We start from the raw sequence: 13,440 nt of genomic DNA, 5'->3' as shown, positions 1-13,440 counted from the left end.
GTACTACACTGGTCAACACGCACTGATTTAGATACAACACAACATCTGAGGCAGGTATACCACTATACCTGTAATAAATAATGTTCATGTCTTAAAAGAATCATCTCATCAACAAATATACATTGAAACTCATTGTTGATGGAAAATATTACAGAGTGTAGAACATTTGAATCAAAGTGATGGTGGATATCTACTCATTGTACATTTTACTTCAAGTTCTTTCAGTTCCAAATTCAAAATACGTATTTGATGTTGACCAGTGCAGAGGTTACTTACTTGTGCAGGCAGGCTAAGCTCTAGAAAGAATTGCAATGATTAAGCTTGAAAAGTAAATGTACCATTTTCGTGGTGCCCACCCTATTAAGCTGTTGCAGTTTAGTCTTGGCCTTGTTCTGTTTCTCAAACTGTCCAGAGAGGTGATACAGCACCGCTCGGCTATGGCGCCGTTGGTAATGGTAGTTTTCCGGCATTTCGTCCAGAAACTGATTCTCCTCCGCTCTCTCCACCTTCTCTCCAGCATTGTCTGAAAAACACAAAAACAAAATAAATTCAAATCTAATTCAACATCAATGATAAAATTTCTCTCGGAATTAGCAAAGCACAGACCTGCAGCCAAAATCTATAGAACTGTCTGACAAAAATTGATTTAGTTCTGATTACCTGATTTGAATTTAGAAGCATCAAATACCTTACGCTGTTTTGCTTTCACCCCATGCTGTCCGTTATTGGGACTGGTCTCAACAATACGCTGACCTCATGAACTCTAGACCTCCAATAATAGGGAACAGATCCCCAGACAAGGTCAGGTATCTCATTCTGCAGCCTGGCTCTACCTCCATTAGTCACCTACATGTTGTACTAACTCTGGAGTTAACTGCACACAGTATTGGATATGCATGGCAACACTACTTCTAGCTCGTTCAGACCATTATTACAAGATATCTTGGCACTCATAAAAGTTAATTTTCTCATAACAGTTTAGCTCCAGCATTACAGTCCACATCTGAAGTGCATCTCCTCCTAAAACTTTAAGTTCATTTAAAGTTTTCAAACTTTTCACGTAATTCTTATTTTCATTCTATCTAAAAATATACTAGAGGTCTGAGTACATCATTAGAAGAGTTTAAAGTAAAATAGGTTATAATCTTTGGCATATATTTTTGCAATTTCAGTGGTAATTTTCAATTTGAATTCAGATTGATGAATCATCCCATCAACTGTCTGAGATCAGTTCGGTGATACTCAATTCACATAAGCCCAAGGTACACATTTCATTACATTTTACAGTTAGGAAATTGATGTAACTGAGGTTTGGTTTTATGTCCTTATAAGCAAAATTCCAGCACCATCATAGCAGAATTGATCTCACATATGGTGGGAATCAAACCTGAAACAGCTTTTTAGTACAAGAAGTTCTGTAACCACTGGACCACCTTGCCACCTGTTGACTGGTTTCAAGGTTCAGGGACAATGTCACAACAAGAAATGGTAAACAGACATTTGTGTGCATTTAGTGCCAACAAAATCACCTTGGTAACCACTTTGTGTTCTTATCTGGCAAAAAGGTTTTACAGACTATGTTTTTGAAATAAAATACCATAGTTGCATTGTCTAAACTTGATCAAGGTTCCTTAGCTAGTGCGAGGGATATTCCCTGACAAGTCGGAAACACCCACATGACAATCTGTGTTGTCTTGAACTTGAGTTGGACTGTGAGTGAGGAATATTTGGCAGAGGTGCCATACTCCTTGAATGGTTTTGATAAGAGACAAATTTAGTATTCAAATAATAGTTCATTTAGTTCATTCCTATGGAATTGATGTCCCATGACAATAATGGTTTCACTGTTGTTCCAGATTGTTGGGAAACGTCCTGAAATCTATGTTCACAAATATACTGGTAATGGAGTTCCAGCTCCATACAAACACAACATTCTGAAATACGCCTCAGTTGTCTTCATTACATTCTTCATCCAACTATAATTGTCAATAATTCACAAGTAGTGTAAGCAGTAACAAGCAATATACTCTAACTACGCACTATTGTATATCAGTTTACAGCTGATCAACTCTGTCTTATAAATAATGTATTGCAGCTTGATTACAATGTTAGCCACAGAACCGGACAAACAGAAACAGACTGCTTTAAAATAGGAATCTTGTCTTATGTTTTGGCCTTACTTCAACAAATATGAAAAGTAAGGAAAAGACTTTAAATATTGATTGTACATTATTCTTTGAACAACCATTATAATAATAATACCATTTCCATTTATTAAAGGATGCAGTTAAAATTATCTTCTGAAAGAGATACCTCATGGCAAACTAAAGCTATTGTTATTTTCCTTAGTCAGTGTAAAACATGCAAACAAACATTCAGCCAGCACATATCTATGACAACTGAATTCAAGTTGTTACAAAAATCTGCAAGCAAATGTGAAATCCAAATAAAGAGATCATCTTGAGTTCATGGAAGTCGTTACCTATCCAAAGCAAGGACAGAGCTAATTTCAGTCCACAGTATAGTCTCAATGCCTCAGCAATGCTGAAGGCCACAGACACAACAGGTACACTCATGCTACAACTGCACCAAACACAAACTGTTGACAGCTATAGATATATATTTTTGTTTGTTTATTTGTTTTTTATGTCACACTCAGCAATATCTCATCTATATGGTGGTGGTCAGTAAATCAGTGGGTCTGAACAGAATGCTCCAGTGATAAATATCATGAACATCTATTTACACAATTGGGACACAATGATTCAGCAAGCCTGGCTACCAAGTCCTGTTAGTTGCCTGTTATGATACATGTTGGCTGTAGAACACCAACTGAACCTACTGAACTCAGTGTATGAGTGTGTGAGTTGAACATTATATGATACGAGTCTCCAGTAATACACAATATCAGGTTAATGTTGTAGAGAAGTGTCCTGGATATTACATGAATCACACTGGTTAAACCCTTGAGTTTGGTACTACAACACCTAGCCACATAACTGAGGGATTCAAACCAAGGACAACAGATGTGCCAAAGGGATGTAACTCTGCTGTAGAGAACTCAGTTATGTTTATATGAATGAAATTCATCTCAGATGCTAGCTTGATCTAATGTTTTGAATTTAACCATTAAAGCATGCAAAACATAAAGTAAAACAAAGATAAAAAGATTAGAGCAAAACATGCTACAGGCAGTCTGGTAAAGTATATGATACATTACAAAAGGTACACATATCAGATGAGAATAGGTCATATAAAGACTGCGGATAACACGGCAGCACAACTTCAGAAGAACACAATGTCATACGTAGACAAGAGAAGAATAGGTCATCCACAGATGAGGGATGTCATAGAAAGGCATTTAGATCGCTGGTGAATACAATGTCATACAACACTACATGAAAGTATGTTCTGCACAGTAGTACAAGAGAATACAATGTCATACAATAACACATGAAAGTATGTTATCAACAGTAGTACAGGAGCATACACTGTTATACAACACTACATGAAAATACGTTCTGCACAGTACCACAGGAGAATACAATGTCATACAATACTACATGAAAGTATGTTATTCATGCAACATCATAAGTAACATGGCATCATACACAGAATAGAAGGTAATACTGTTACACACAGGCACGGGGAGAATATGATGTTATAAACAGACAGGACGAAAATGATGTTATACATTGACAGGAGGAGAAAGATGTTATATATAGGCTAGAAGAGAATAATGGTGTTACACAGCAACTAGGCAAGATGTCGAATAGTAAAGGAAATATGTTGCTATACAGAGACTAGAAGAGAATATGATGTTATAACACATCTAAGGATGAATGTGATGTTAGACATAGACTAGAGGATGACATCTACACTCAGGCAGGTTTGTCATAGCTTGCAGGCTTCTCCTTGAGACAAACAGCTACAGATAGATATAAAGTGACAACATTTACCTGGAGTCGCCGGCTTGACTGTGAGACAGTCAGAAATAGCACTGGGTTAGATGTCAGTTTGCACATGGCTATCTTGGGCAATGATAATGATGGAAAGAAATAAGGGAACACATAGAAAAGAGCATCAGTGAAGCTCTTCAAGTTGTTCCTCCAGGACAACCGGTGATGCTGTGTTAGCAGAGAGTCACCCATTGCATCTGACATGTACTCTAAACATATAAAGTCACACCCCACTGTGGAGAACTTGTCGGGACCAAGGGAACAGTTCCTCATAACTGAGTGCTCCACAGATCCGTCAGCATAGAAATAATGATAAATATAAGGAAATCAGCAGGGACCAAGTGAAGAGTTTGACAGAACCAAAAATTCAAGACATTGTGGTTTGACTGTATACAGAACACAGCAGGTAGTTACCTACTTATAGGTGTTGCATTATTTCTTTCCATCAGAATATACGACTCAAAAGACATAATGAACACATTAGTCTTCTACATTTTCTGCAGTGAGCCTGTCATGGCACAACAGATTGTATGAACTACAGTAGTATGAAAGAAATGGGTATTCTTTAACTTCTGTTGAGTAGTATACATATACATATTTGTGTCAATATAGACACCATATTGATATGTTAAGTTAATAATAGTAATCACAATGTGAAAAACACAAACTATTCTTCTATTCCATGGTGTCTTTTCAATACTCTACAGTTACACAGAATAAATGTACTCTGGAACATCTCAGGTAAAAGTACATTCTACAACTAGGTATTAGTGTTCATGTGGGTCTTCAACTGAAAACTAATCTGTGTTTAAATTGTTTATAATGATTTCATGTAAAAGTTACTTTGTTAATGGCAAAATAAAACATTTGAAATGTTGATATTAATCAATGATCTTGCCTGCCTATCTCATTAACCCTTTCAGCTTCATATACCTTTGTTCATCCTACTTTGGGAATCCTTTGAACTTCAAAAACCAATGTTCCTTCATTAACCCTTGGAGTATAGGCCCATGTTCTTCATATGAAAGGAACCATTTCAACTAATTATGACCATTTTCTGCCTGCTGGAGGAACTTTTAACCCTTGTACAACCATTACCTGTCTGTCTCCTGAATGTTTATCCTATCAGACAGAAGTATCCTGCCTATGTTTAACCCTTCAAGAAACAGTGTCCTGTCTATCTCAGTGTCTAACACTTTGATCCCCTTATAAAAGTGATTCTCAAATGTATCCATAGAGCTACACTTCAGTATGCTTCTAACTCTGTTGCCTTGTTTTCACTCCCTTCATGGAAGTGCCCAACACAAGAGGAGAGTTTCATTCTACAAGATGTAGTATTGCTGTGTTGCCTAGACGTGGCCCATATTTCTGTGGTGCTGAAACTATCTCCATCATTCAAACTCACAAAACAACAGTTAAAAGAGTTTTCTCGACTGTCATGGTGTATGAAATATGCCAAAACAGTGAGAGAAGTCTTGATAATCTATGAATCCAGTGAACTGTTCTTGAGATATCTTGCTGACAAGCTTTAATATGTAATTTGATGTGCTGAAATCTTCAAAGTGTCGAGGTGACCTTGAAAAGCCTGTGAAGGTCATCAAAATCAACTGGACCCGGCGCCTTCCCTTGATGAAGCTTGGAGTCAAATATAAAGAAAATCCGGGGCACTATTCTTAAGGTATCTAGCTGACAAACTTAACATGAAGATTAACATGCTGGAATCTTCAAAGTGTCGTCATGACCTAGAAAATTGACGGCCACCAAAATGCTGTGGTCAACAACACTGGTACCTGATATGAAAATAATGTAGTCAACATTTCTCAGGATGTCTTACACAGGATCAGGACATAAATGCTGTAACCAGGCATGTTTCATTTGGGACGTGGATTGGTGAGACGGAACATTCCAATCAATGTACAGATAAGAGGAAATTAAACTGAAGTCCAACCTTTGTCCTATCTCTACCACAACTCAGGTAAACACTTTTATCAAGAACAAGATGTTGAACGGTTTCATTCAAGGCGTGAAATTTGCATGCCAATAGCTATACTAAAATGTTCCCTGGACAAGCAATCAAATGGAATGATCGTTGCTGTCCACCTCGATGCAGGTTTGGGAAAATAATGGAAAATAAAACAATATGAAAAGTGTGAAGCTCCTTTCGGGAGCATAATTCTTTTATCTTGGTTGAGAAATAAATTTTATATTCTTGCCATGACTTAAGTGGATCACATTTTTTTTTCATTATATATAACCATTATCACTTGGATAAAACTGCGTACTTCAAACCTAAATTGATTTCAAATTACAATTTTCTTAGTGTTCCTGAATCCTTTGGAAAGCAAGTATGCTGTCATCTGAGCTGTGCAGATTAAGACTGATCAATGTTGGATAATGTATTTCCTCCTCCTAACAGTCTCTGTTGAATGTTGAAGTAGCATGCTCCATGTTCTGGGTGCTGATCAAGCAATCCATGCCTCTGAGGTCTCTCTTGAGGTTGTAGTCTTTTTGGTGTGGAGGCTCAGGGTGGTGTAGTCTTTTTGGTGTGGAGGCTCAGGGTGGTGTAGTCTTTTTGGTGTGGAGGCTCAGGGTGGCGTAGTGTTGTGGGTGTGGAGGCTCAGGGTGGTGTAGTGTTGTGAGTGTGGAGGCTCAGGGTGGCATAGTGTTGTGAGTGTGGAGGCTCAGGGTGGCATAGTGTTGTGAGTGTGGAGGCTCAGGGTGGCATAGTGTTGTGGGTGTGGAGGCTCAGGGTGGTGTAGTGTTGTGAGTGTGGAGGCTCAGGGTGGCATAGTGTTGTGAGTGTGGAGGCTCAGGGTGGTGTAGTGTAGTGAGTGTGGAGGCTCAGGGTGTTTTAGTGTTGTGGGTGTGGAGGCTCAGGGTGGCATAGTGTTGTGAGTGTGGAGGCTCAGGGTGGCATAGTGTTGTGGGTGTGGAGGCTCAGGGTGGTGTAGTGTTGTGAGTGTGGAGGCTCAGGGTGGCATAGTGTTGTGAGTGTGGAGGCTCAGGGTGGTGTAGTGTAGTGAGTGTGGAGGCTCAGGGTGTTTTAGTGTTGTGGGTGTGGAGGCTCAGGGTGTTTTAGTGTTGTGGGTATGGAGGCTCAGGGTGGTGTAGTGTTGTGGGTATAGAGGCTCAGGGTGGCATAGTGTTGTGGGTGTGGAGGCTCAGGGTGGTGTAGTGTTGTGAGTGTGGAGGCTCAGGGTGGCATAGTGTTGTGGGTATGGAGGCTCAGGGTGGCATAGTGTTGTGGGTGTGGAGGCTCAGGGTGGCATAGTGTTGTGGGTATGGAGGCTCAGGGTGGTGTAGTGTTGTGGGTATAGAGGCTCAGGGTGGTGTAGTGTTGTGGGTATGGAGGCTCAGGGTGGCATAGTGTTGTGAGTGTGGAGGCTCAGGGTGGTGTAGTGTAGTGAGTGTGGAGGCTCAGGGAATTTAGTGTTGTGGGTGTGGAGGCTCAGGGTGTTTTAGTGTTGTGGGTGTGGAGGCTCAGGGTGTTTTAGTGTTGTGGGTATGGAGGCTCAGGGTGGTGTAGTGTTGTGGGTATAGAGGCTCAGGGTGGTGTAGTGTTGTGGGTATGGAGGCTCAGGGTGGTGTAGTGTTGTGGGTATGGAGGCTCAGGGTGGTGTAGTGTTGTGGGTATGAAGGCTCAAGAATTCAGGTGTCAGTAATCTCATTACGGCTTTCATATGTGTACAGTATTCCTGGCTGTGGTTCAATATGGTATCATGACAGGTTGGAATAACAGCAGGTCAAGACTATGTCAAGTTACTCAAAGTAGCATGTGCCTTAAAGCTGTGCTATCTGATCCAGCCTATGAGGAACTCAACCAGCCCACTCAGGTGTCCTGCTATACCTTCAGTTAAAAAAACTTCTGGCATGATATGTAGGCAGAACTTCTGCCACTGAATGCTTCAGGATGTGTTCTCAGTGTGACTTGCAGTAATTACTTCTAGCATGAAACCTGTAGTAACAATAAAGGTCATAGCAACTTTTATTTTTGAGTTCATTTATGGTTGCATACAACTTGTATTTCATGAGATTCTCACAAATTACTGGACCATGTTAATTCACTTACTGAAGCCGAGATGCTAGCACTAATGCAAGTACAAAACTTTAATCATCATAAATATTTACATTAATATTTGTATGGCGCCTGTTTCTACAAATTGCTTTAAGGCACATTAAAGAAAAAGGCTATGTTGAACAAAGAGGGTTTTCAGCTTGACATAAAAACCAGCTACATTTCTTTTGCTGTTCAGTATATGTAGCAGTTGCATTTAAGGAACAGAACGCCTCAGTCAGTGAGTAGCAGGAATTAGTACTATGCCTTACAACTAGGCTCCCTGGCAGGACTGATCTGCCTGCATGTCATATGGCGAAGGTTACCTCATAAACACTTAACCAGAAGAAGAAGACTACAGTAGGTGCAACTAGTGCAACATGTAACAAGTTGTCACTAAAAGTTGTACCATGAGAACACACCTTCGTGAATGCATATATGATCTATGATATAATCACAAAATACCCTTGAGATGAGAACTTCCATCACTCAAATTCCTAGACACACCGGCCAGGACATATACAAAAATTTACATATATTACCTCATTTATAAGGTAATCTGTATAGTCATAAAAACCTACAAGGTGATAATACCCAGTCAACATAGTCCCTGAACCAACACATCCAGGTGCCTCAGCTCCCTTGCTGATGACAGGTTGGAGATCCTTTCACTTAGTTGAAATATTGATTCAACCATGTTAGATCATTCAAGTGTGACAGATTATTATTGGCCTGTGAGTGATGGAGAGAGAATGCTCCAGGTGTGACTGAGCATGGCTGGCCCCAGTGTGATTGAGAGAGAATGCTCCAAGTGTGACAGAGCATGGCTGGCCTCAGTGTGATGGAACATGACTGGCCCCAGTGTGATGGAGAGTGACTGGCCCCAGTGTGATGGAACATGATTGGCCCCAGTGTGATGGAGAGTGACTGGCCCCAGTGTGATAGAGAGTGACTGGCCCCAGTGTGATGGAACATGACTGGCCCCAGTGTGATGGAGAGTGACTGGCCCCAGTGTGATGGAACATGACTGGCCCCAGCGTGATAGAGAGTGACTGGCCCCAGTGTGATGGAAAATGACTGGCCCCAGGGTGATAGAGAGTGACTGGCCCCAGTGTGATGGAAAATGACTGGCCCCAGTGTGATAGATAGTGACTGGCCCCAGTGTGATGGAACATGACTGGCCCCAGCGTGATAGAGAGTGACTGGCCCCAGTGTGATGGAAAATGACTGGCCCCAGCGTGATAGAGAGTGACTGGCCCCAGTGTGATGGAACATGACTGGCCCCAGTGTGATGGAGAGTGACTGGCCCCAGTGTGATGGAACATGACTGGCCCCAGCGTGATAGAGAGTGACTGGCCCCAGTGTGATGGAAAATGACTGGCCCCAGTGTGATGGAGAGTGATTGGCCCCAGTGCAGTGGAACATGATTGGCCCCACTGTGATAGAGAGTGAATGGCCCTAGTGTGATGGAGAGTGACTGGCCCCAGTGTGATGGAGAGTGACTGGCTCCGATGTGATGGAACATGACTGGCCCTAGTGTGATGGAGAGTGACTGGCCCCAGTGTGATGGAACTTGACTGGCCCCAGTGTGATGAAGAGTGACTGCCCCAAGAGTGATGGAGAGTGACTGGCCCCAGTATGATGGAGAGTGACTGGCCTGAGTGTGATGGAGAGTAACTGGCTCCGATGTGATGGAACATGACTGGCCCTAGTGTGATGGAGAGTGACTGGCCCCAGTGTGATGGAACTTGACTGGCCCCAGTGTGATGAAGAGTGATTGCCCCAAGAGTGATGAAGAGTGACTGGCCCCAGCATGATGGAGAGTGACTGGCCTGAGTGTGATGGAGAGTGACTGGCTTGGAATGTGACGGAGTGAGTGAGTGAGTGAGTTTAGTTTTACGCCGCACTCAGCAATATTACAGCTATATGGCGGCGGTCTGTAAATAATCGAGTCTGGACCAGACAATCCAGTGATCAACAACATGAGCATCGATCTGCGCAATTGGGAACCAATGACATGCGTCAACCAAGTCAGCGAGCCTGACCACCCGATCCCGCTAGTCGCCTCTTACGACAAGCTGAGTCGCCTTTCATGGCAAGCATGGGTTGCTGAAGGCCTATTCTACCTTCACGGGTCGGAATGTGATGGAGGGTGACTGGCCCAAGAATGAGTGAGCTGAACTGGCCTGAGTGTGATGGAGAGTGATTGGCTCGGAATGTGATGGAGGGTGCCTTTCTTGGAATGTGTTGGAGGGTGACTGGTTCGGAATGTGATGGAGGGTGACTGACTTGGAATGTGATGGGGAGTGACTAGTTCAGAATGTGACGGAGGGTGACTGGCTTGGAATGTGATGGGGAGTGACTAGTTCAGAATGTGACGGAGGGTGACTGGCTTGGAATGTGATGGGGAGTGACTAGTTCAGAATGTGACGGAGGGTGACTGGCTTGGAATGTGATGGGGTGTGACTAGTTCAGAATGTGACGGAGGGTGACTGACTTGGAATGTGATGGGGAGTGACTATTTCAGAATGTGACGGAGGGTGACTGGCTTGGAATGTGATGGGGAGTGACTAGTTCAGAATGTGACGGAGAGTGACTGACTTGGAATGTGATGGGGAGTGACTAGTTCAGAATGTGACGGAGGGTGACTGGCTTGGAATGTGATGGGGTGTGACTAGTTCAGAATGTGACGGAGGGTGACTGACTTGGAATGTGATGGGGAGTGACTAGTTCAGAATGTGACGGAGAGTGACTGACTTGGAATGTGATGGGGAGTGACTAGTTCAGAATGTGACGGAGGGTGACTGACTTGGAATGTGATGGGGAGTGACTAGTTCAGAATGTGACGGAGGGTGACTGGCTTGGAATGTGATGGGGAGTGACTAGTTCAGAATGTGACGGAGGGTGACTGGCTTGGAATGTGATGGGGAGTGACTAGTTCAGAATGTGACGGAGGGTGACTGGCTTGGAATGTGATGGGGAGTGACTAGTTCAGAATGTGACGGAGGGTGACTGACTTGGAATGTGATGGGGAGTGACTAGTTCAGAATGTGACGGAGGGTGACTGGCTTGGAATGTGATGGGGTGTGACTAGTTCAGAATGTGACGGAGGGTGACTGGCTTGGAATGTGATGGGGAGTAACTAGTTCAGAATGTGACAGAGGGTGACTGGCTTGGAATGTGATGGGGAGTGACTAGTTCAGAATGTGATGGAGGGTGACTGACTTGGAATGTGATGGGGAGTAACTAGTTCAGAATGTGACGGAGGGTGACTGGCTTGGAATGTGATGGGGAGTGACTAGTTCAGAATGTGACGGAGGGTGACTGACCCAACTTGCCTGAGAGTGATGGAATGTGAGTGAGTGAATCATGAGTGATCAGTGGATGAATCGCTAATGAGTGAATCATGATTAGGTATGAGTAAATGAATGAGTGAAATCCTACATTCAGAGGTCTGTCTGTACATGTTTAGCAAGACATACAGCTGTGTGGAGAGAGGGAAGAGGTACAAGCCAGCACTGAAACACATCTATTTTCTTAGATTAGTTTGTACTCTGACATCATTATGTTTGTGACAGAAAATCATGATAAGTCTTGTGAGCAAAACACTCCCTGTATTTCAGTGCTTGTAGCTTGGAAATGTTAATGCAGATACTGCTGACTTGATACCGATTCACTTTGATATCATTGCTGAGTGATGTAGATGGATGTGCAGCTTGGATCCCCATGACTGACACAAAACATGCTTCTACTTTTACAATGAAGTGCAAAACAATGTCGGAATATAGTGTGTAGGTGGAGAAACCCCTGGCTGACCAGGAAATGTAGTACCCACTGTCCTCTCCACCAGCCCATACAAACATCCAGGTCCTGTTTTACATCCAAGCCTTTGTACAAAACAAGTTTTAATTCTACTATAAGAAGTAATGTAATACAAGAACATAATCATTCTTAAGAAAATTATAACTAGTCTTTCTTCCATGGTCATATCATACAGAATGAGGAAACAGCTACTCACACAAACACTTGAAAATGTCCATTTTTGGTGGTCACATGTCAGAGGTCGCAGTGACATGTTTTGGCCAATCTACACCCCCAGGATTTGCACAGTGCATAATTACCATACTTCCTGTAAAATATGTTCTGTGTGAGAACTCTGTGTGGGACTGACGGTCAACATGGGTAAGAAAAGGACCCCAGGTCTCATGTTTCTCACAAGAAGGTGTCACACACAACCGGGTGTCAGGACAGATTCACTCCACGGAGGTCAGACCAGTTTGATGTTTGATGGATTTTGTCGTCAGAAGACTTACAGGCATTAGGGAGTATTTTTTCTTAATCATCAGTCAAAGTATTACTCCTTTTGGATACTAAAAGTATTTCACTTTTGGCACTCTATGAAGGATATATGGGGAAGAAAAACAATTTAAAAATAATTTTCTTATATGTCTACGTTTAATCTTTTTTATTCTTGAAACATATGACCTGTGGATCTGTAAAACAAGAAATATAACTGGTCTGGCCAAATGGCCGATGGGATATAATCAGGGAGTCCACAGCTTCTTAAGTACATGTGTACCGACTGTTACTGGCAATTTTCCCCAAATACTTTCCACACCAGCTTCCTCAACTGACACAAAACTGACAGCTGCTAAAACACATTCACTCACATGAAACAACACACATCCCAAATTGTTGTTTGAATGGTTTGTCATTCATCTGTTTGAGAAATATTGTTACTGCATGGCATTGTGATTCTGTTGTAATGTATTCAAAACAAGCTAGGGCCACCAAGTTCTATCTTACCACTGTAGTTCTTTTGCAATGACATACAGAATAGTTTTACAGTCCTTAAAGGGACAATGTCATATGCTTCCACAATATTTTGACCCATATTTTATATACTGTAAACTGTCTTATTTCTGTGCATTTAAATTTTTGCAAGTGATGGTCACTAAACCTTTTTACGCCTTCTTATTTTCGCGAGGTGCTAGTTGACCAATATATTGACAAATGCAATGCAGTGTAAATACCTGAGATATAGGTCCAAAAGGTACTTTAAATGACTATGGTTTTCAAGCAGAATATTGATCGATAAATCTTTCATTCAGCCATGAAAAAGACCGGCCACGTGATAAACATGTGATCCTGTAACAGAGGGCGTCTCTGAATGTTTTAACACAACACCCAGGTGCGTGATCATTGAGTTGGTATAAGATAAACCGATCTGTGTAGTGATTTAAAAACAAATGTAATTGACATCAAACCTAGTTCTCTTTAACCGGGTGTTAGAGCAATGAAAACAAAATGATCTGTTCTCATGTGATATGACTGCTTACGTAGATGTATACAGTGGTATGCAGTGAAGGTACCAATTGCAAGACAAACATCAATGAGACAACATACTTGCGAATCTGTGTTATGAAG

At 42.0% G+C, this 13,440-nt stretch overlaps 1 protein-coding gene across 4 annotated transcripts in view; it reads right to left on the bottom strand.

The window, feature by feature from the left end:
• The window catches only part of LOC137254683 (potassium voltage-gated channel subfamily H member 8-like), a 231,458-nt gene that overhangs the window by 18,298 nt on the left and 199,720 nt on the right, over nt 1–13,440 (bottom strand). For 2 of the 4 annotated variants that reach the window (XM_067792537.1, XM_067792536.1), the window contains one exon: nt 339–523. In XM_067792537.1, the coding sequence (XP_067648638.1) occupies nt 339–523 (185 nt within the window). The remainder of the gene's footprint in view (nt 1–338; nt 524–13,440) is intronic. The other 2 variants (XM_067792538.1, XM_067792539.1) reach the window with 1 other exon arrangement.

The sequence above is a fragment of the Haliotis asinina genome, chromosome 10, assembly GCF_037392515.1.
Source record: "Haliotis asinina isolate JCU_RB_2024 chromosome 10, JCU_Hal_asi_v2, whole genome shotgun sequence".
NCBI classification, from domain to species: domain Eukaryota; kingdom Metazoa; phylum Mollusca; class Gastropoda; order Lepetellida; family Haliotidae; genus Haliotis; species Haliotis asinina.
Note: the sequence above shows the minus strand (reverse complement) of the source record. Positions and strands in the feature narration are given on the sequence as shown.